This window comes from Elephas maximus, chromosome 12 (genome assembly GCF_024166365.1).
Source record: "Elephas maximus indicus isolate mEleMax1 chromosome 12, mEleMax1 primary haplotype, whole genome shotgun sequence".
NCBI lineage: Eukaryota > Metazoa > Chordata > Mammalia > Proboscidea > Elephantidae > Elephas > Elephas maximus.
This window is the reverse complement of record NC_064830.1, coordinates 92,107,945-92,113,314: the sequence shown is the minus strand read 5'-3', so window position 1 is coordinate 92,113,314 and position 5,370 is coordinate 92,107,945. Positions and strand designations below refer to the sequence as shown.

General features: G+C 49.1%; 1 protein-coding gene across 4 annotated transcripts; it reads right to left on the bottom strand.

The window, feature by feature from the left end:
• Positions 1 to 1,141: 1,141 nt before the first annotated feature.
• POP7 (POP7 homolog, ribonuclease P/MRP subunit) lies at positions 1,142 to 2,918 on the bottom strand. Of its 4 annotated transcripts, none has more exons than XM_049903380.1 (2): positions 2,801 to 2,918; positions 1,142 to 1,812 (listed from the first exon to the last, which is right to left on the bottom strand). In XM_049903380.1, exon 2 carries the CDS (start codon positions 1,801 to 1,803, stop codon positions 1,390 to 1,392), a length of 414 nt encoding a protein of 137 aa, XP_049759337.1. In that variant the 5' UTR covers positions 1,804 to 1,812; positions 2,801 to 2,918; the 3' UTR covers positions 1,142 to 1,389. The 4 variants fall into 4 exon arrangements, with proteins under 4 accessions (XP_049759337.1, XP_049759336.1, XP_049759333.1 ...); XM_049903379.1 differs by lacking the exon at positions 2,801 to 2,918 and adding an exon at positions 2,003 to 2,247; XM_049903376.1 differs by lacking the exon at positions 2,801 to 2,918 and adding an exon at positions 2,049 to 2,247.
• Positions 2,919 to 5,370: the final 2,452 nt, after the last annotated feature.

Here is a 5,370-nt window from a genome sequence, read left to right as displayed (position 1 = left end):
GTGAGCTCCTTGAAGGCAGGGATCATGCCATCTTATACTCATCTTTGTATCCCAGACCCCAGCTCACGCCTTGTTCACAGCTGGCACTCACCATGGGTTCAGCTGTATGAATGAAGCACTGGTCCTTCTGCAGAGTCTGCTTTCCCAAGTTGCTGGCAGTCACAGACCCCACATGAAAGTCCCTCATCAACAGTAATACACAAGGCAGAGGAGTAAAGGTGAAAAATTAGGAGCCTGATCTTCAGACTTCAGAACCAAACTACCTCCAAGAACACTAGAGTTAATACACCATTACTAACCTTTAGATCAGAGTTGTCAAGCTCTTATGACCTTAATCAACAGTAAAAACAATTTACATCATGACTAGTACACATATGTACTTATAAACATACGCAGATGCAACTGAAAAAGCTGCATCAAAACACCACTTGCCCTTTTCATTTCTTTAAATAGGCTGTGATCCAGTAAATCTATTTCAAGACCCACAAATGGGTCACTGCTCAGTTTAATAAACATTGCTTTAGATGACTCTTGTTTGATAAATGTGAAAAATCAGAGGACTCCAGAAATAGCCAAACAAAAAAGTATTTACTACCTGTGTGCCCAGTAATTATTTTGGGGGGGAAGGGTGGGGGAGGTTCCCTTTCTTCTACCGTAGCCCAGAAGGGCCTGACAGGCTCTAGACCACAGCTGCTCAGAATATGGGCCCTACAGCTCCAGGAACTAAATGAAGCAGTTGGTCCTTCCCCACCAGAGCCTGGCACAAAGAAGGCCCCAACAGTCTTAACATTGCCTCCTTCATCCTTAAACCCTTTTCTGTGCTTGGGAACCATGATCATATCACCAGAGAGGAGTGGCCAAATGCTTCCCAAGCATACAACCATCCCAGCTGCATTTCAGTGGGTGAGCATATGCTTCCTCCTGGCCTTCCTGGAAGGAGGAAAAATCTTAAAGCAAACATTGGGATTGCCAGGCTGCTGCATCTTGTACTAGTCTGTTTTATGTTACACGGTCGCTAATACAATTTATGCTTTCTGTGAAGGCAGGGACCATCTGGGTTTGCCTTCTGTGGCTAAACCCTCGTAAAGTTTCCTGCTCTTCCCTTCCAGGTACTCACAGGGAAGAGGCAGTAGCAGTGGGGTGGCAGGACACTAACACAACTTGGTACATTTTATTGTGTCAGATAATGGTTTACAGACCACAGAGACTCAAGATAACACCCTGCAGGAGCCCAACAAGAGACCACGCCCTCCCTCTCAATTCAGTCCTTTGGGCTGTGAGGGACTAGGCCTTTTCTGGAGGTCCATGACAGTACTCGGTACAAGGAGGGTCACATCTGAGCCTGGCTGTAGAGGTGGTGGGTGGATACGAGGTCCACCTTCCCTTCTGTTACTTGGGTGTGACCCTGAAGACACGGATATGGATGGCTGAGTTGTTGCGGATGCGGACTAGCGGTTCGCGTGTATCAGTTTCTGGTTCCAGCTCATCCACAAGCTCCACGGTGGAGGTATTGGCGGCCACCTCCAAGGACCCGAAGCTGCCTGCCTGCAGCTGCAGCGCAATGTTGATGGCGCGATTGATGGCTAGGCCTAAGCCGTGGATATACAGCTCATTGCAAGCGTTCTGACCCCGTGTCCCTCCGTTCAGCAGCTTCTGGCAGCGGGCCAATTGGGCCTTGAAATCAGTCTTCATGTTGACGTAGATGTCATTGGGCCTCCGGGGCAGGCGGTGGGGAAGCCGCTTCCGAAGGGTGTACTCCACTGGGTCCAGCTCCACCTCGACGGCTCCTCGGTTTTCTGCCATCTGTGTGCCCTGGCACGGGAAAGGGGCGGGATCAGAGATGGGTCACCAGCAGCTACGAAGCCGTTCCTACCCCGAGGATGCACCCGGGAGAGGCGCACATGACGTCCCTTTCCCTCCAGCCTCAGTCCCCTCCCACTTACCACAAGCTCCTGTAACCCCCCCACCCCCAGTTCTTATTCATTCATTACATCGCCCCAACCTCACGCCCCTCCAACGTTCCCCTTCCCCGGCTCTTCCGCGCCTACTCTCTTCGTTCCACAGTACCCTCCAAGCATACGCTGCCCGCTCTCAGCCGGGCCACTCAAAGGTTACGCCGACCCGCCCAAGTAGAGGGCGCTGCCCGCAACACGCAAGCCGCAAAGAAACGAAGAGAAGGGAAGAGGCGCGCAACACGCACGCCAGGTGGCAGGCGCCCCGTCGGCAAAGGGCTGCGCAGTGCGCATGTGCCCCCGGCCCCCGCGCGCGGCAGGCCAGCGAATCCACGAATCCTCTTCTCTCTCTCTCCCGTCTCCCCGCCCCTTTTCTGGCTATCGCGGGATGTGTTTGAGTAACGCGAGGCTTCCGGGGGGGAGATGGGATCTACCACGTGTACACTTCGAAGGCGGGGCGGGGAGGGAAGGGGAGTGTCCCAAGACTAAGCGGGGGCGGGACTAGAAGGGGGAGGGCCAGCTTCTCCAGGCGAGACTACACTCCCGGTTCAGCAGGGGTCCCAACCGGGGGCAGAGGAGAGACGAGGGGATTTTAGGAGCGCGGAGGGTGGGTTTCTTCCCAAAGATCGCAGGGAGGGGGGTGAGTACAGGAGAATGTGGTTGTGAAAGCGCCTGAAGGCAAGTCGGGGCAGTCCGATGTGGGCAGAGTTGGCAGAGCTGACCTCCGATCCAAGGTCCGCTATGGCCCAAAGACGGGCGGTGGGGGTGGGGGGGATTTAGAGTCAAAGCCAGGTCCCTACCTGGCCGGAGGACACCGGCCCGGAACTACCCCTAGGATTCATGGGTACCTGTTCCTCTTCGTTATTTTTGTCGGGCTGACTCCCAGGCCAGTCCTTGGGGCCCCAAGCTGAAAGCCGTAAGCCAAGGCTTCACTCCGATCTGGTCTTCGAATTCGGAGGGGTCAGGACGGTTCCCCGGGGGCACGCTGACCCACCCACATCCCTTAACCACCGCCCACTGGCTCTTTGCTGCCTGCGACTGGGGAGCAAGGATGTGCGCCCCCTGGCGGAGGAGGTGGGAAGCAGCGCGGGGGATTCTTGGCTCCCCAAGGCCAGTGGGAAGGGTTTTCTGTCCCTGGGGGTGGTTTCTCTGCCCAGATCAGTGTAGTTTCTGGAGCGTTCTCAGCAGAAAGAGCGCTGATATTGGGTTAGACCTGCACTGAGCACCCTGAATGGAGCTCTGCTTGAATTCCCCATCACCGAAATGGGAGTGATAATTCCTGTCCTGCCATTGAGTTGCTCCAAAACTCAGTATAACTTTGAAAACTGTAAGCATACACATGTGAGTTAGCATTTTTGACCCCCAGCCCCTCTCTGTTTGCTCAGGATGGTGTCAACCCCCATTTGACCAGATGTTGGAAAGAGGTCAAATTCCTGAAAACTTTGTTCCCAGCACTCTTTCAATTCTGTAATTCTCCTTTTGGTTCAGATTCTTTTGCTAACCACAAACTTGGAGTTTATGCAGTGGGGAGAGCTGGGAGGAAAGGTTGGCTCCAGAACTTATGCTCTTGGCTACAACACTATTCTGCCTCAGAAGTAACATCCCAACAGGGTTTTGATGGATAAGTAGGAGTTCAGGCAACCAAGGAGTTTAAGTGCATTCAGGAAACACTGAACAGCATTTTAAGAACAGTGGAAGCATAATCTAAGGTTCCACGTCAAGAAACTAGAAAACTAAAGTCAAAGCAAGAAGATAGAAATAATAAAGATAAGAGCATAGTGACATAGAAAACAGAAAATAGACAAAATCAACCCAAAATCTGGTCCATTGAAAAGATAAGGAATATTGATAAACCTCTAGCAAAACCAATCAAAAAAAAAAAAAAAAAGAGAAGCCACAAATTATGATCAGAATTGAAAGAGGAAGATAGTACTAAAGTTCTCTTAGCCATTAAAAGGATACTAAGGAAATAAGGAGGAAACCCTGGTGGCATAGTGGTTAAGTGCTACGGCTGCTAACCAAAGGGTCGGCAGTTCGAATCCACCAAGCGCTCCTTGGAAACTCTACGGGGCAGTTCTACTCTGTCCTATACGGTTGCTATGAGTCGGAATCGACTCAATGGCACTGGGTAAGGAAATAAGGAGCTCTGGCAGCACAGTGGTTAAAGCACTCAGTTGCTAATCAAAAGGTCAGTGGTTGGAACTCACCAGCTGCCCCGTGGCCTTGGAAACCCAATGGGGCAGCTCTGCTCTGTCTGACAGGGTTGCTAGAAGTTGAAATTGACTCCACAGCAATGGGTTAAGGGAATACACCCACTCCTCACTTGCTGACCTGGATGGGTTCCAAAGACCGGGTCGTTATTGCAAAAATAGGCATTACTTGAAAATGGAGGCAGACTACATCATTATGTAACTGCTAAGTTACATCATTACATAATTATCAAACCACTGAGAAGCATGCGTGGCCCAGCCAAGTTGACTCATGACCATCACAGGCAGTATTAGTCTCGCCTTGTACTTCACATTCGTTACTGCCAGATGTACATCCTTAATGTGCAAAATAGATAGATTTTTTACTATTATCATAAAAGCAAAGTGTTGGATAATGACATAGTCGATACTAAGGAGTTGGTGTAATATAAACAATTCTCCGAACACAAATTGAACAACTTATATGAAACGGTCCAATTTTTAGAAAACCACAAACTACCAAAACTCATCCAAGATAAAACAGATAATCTGAACAGTCCTATAACTATTAATTAAATCCATAGTTAAAAACCCTCAGAAAAAGAAATACCAAGGCACAGATGGTTTCACTGGTGAATTCTACCAAAAGAAGAAATAACATAAATTCCGCACAATCTCTGCCAGAAAATAGAAGAGGTGGGAACACTTGCCAACTCATTTTATGAAGCCAAACCAGACAAAGAGTACAAAAAAAGAAAACTACAAACTGATATCTCTCATGAACAAAGACACAAAAATCTTCAACAACATGTTAGCAAATCAAATCTAGCAATATATAAAAAGAGCTATACGCACCACTGGAACCCCTGGTGGCATAGTGGTTAAGTGCTACAGCTACTAACCAAAGGGCCAGCAGTTCGAATCTGCCAGGTGCTCCTTGGAAGCTCTATGGGCCAGTTCTACTCTGTCCTATAGGGTCGCTATGAGTCAGAATTGACTCCACGGTACTGGGTTTGGTTTTTGGATACACACCACCAAGTGGGGTTTATTCCAGGAATGCAAGACTGGTTCAATATAAGAAACTAAATCAATTTAATTCACCATGTTAACAGGCTAAGGAAGAAAAACCACATGATTATATCAGTTGTTACAGAAAAACCATTTAACAAAACTCAGCACCCGTTCGTGGTAAAAACTCTCAGCAAACAAGCAACAAAAGGAATTTCGCC

Bases quoted from the DNA above. Each gene is read 5' to 3' on its own strand.
- POP7 (XM_049903376.1), bottom strand. From the start codon at position 2,078: ATGCTTGGAGGGTACTGTGGAACGAAGAGA. The intron at 1,813-2,048 runs GTAGGCGCGGAA...TTCCCGTGCCAG, and splicing joins GGTACTGTGGAACGAAGAGA to GGCACACAGATGGCAGAAAA.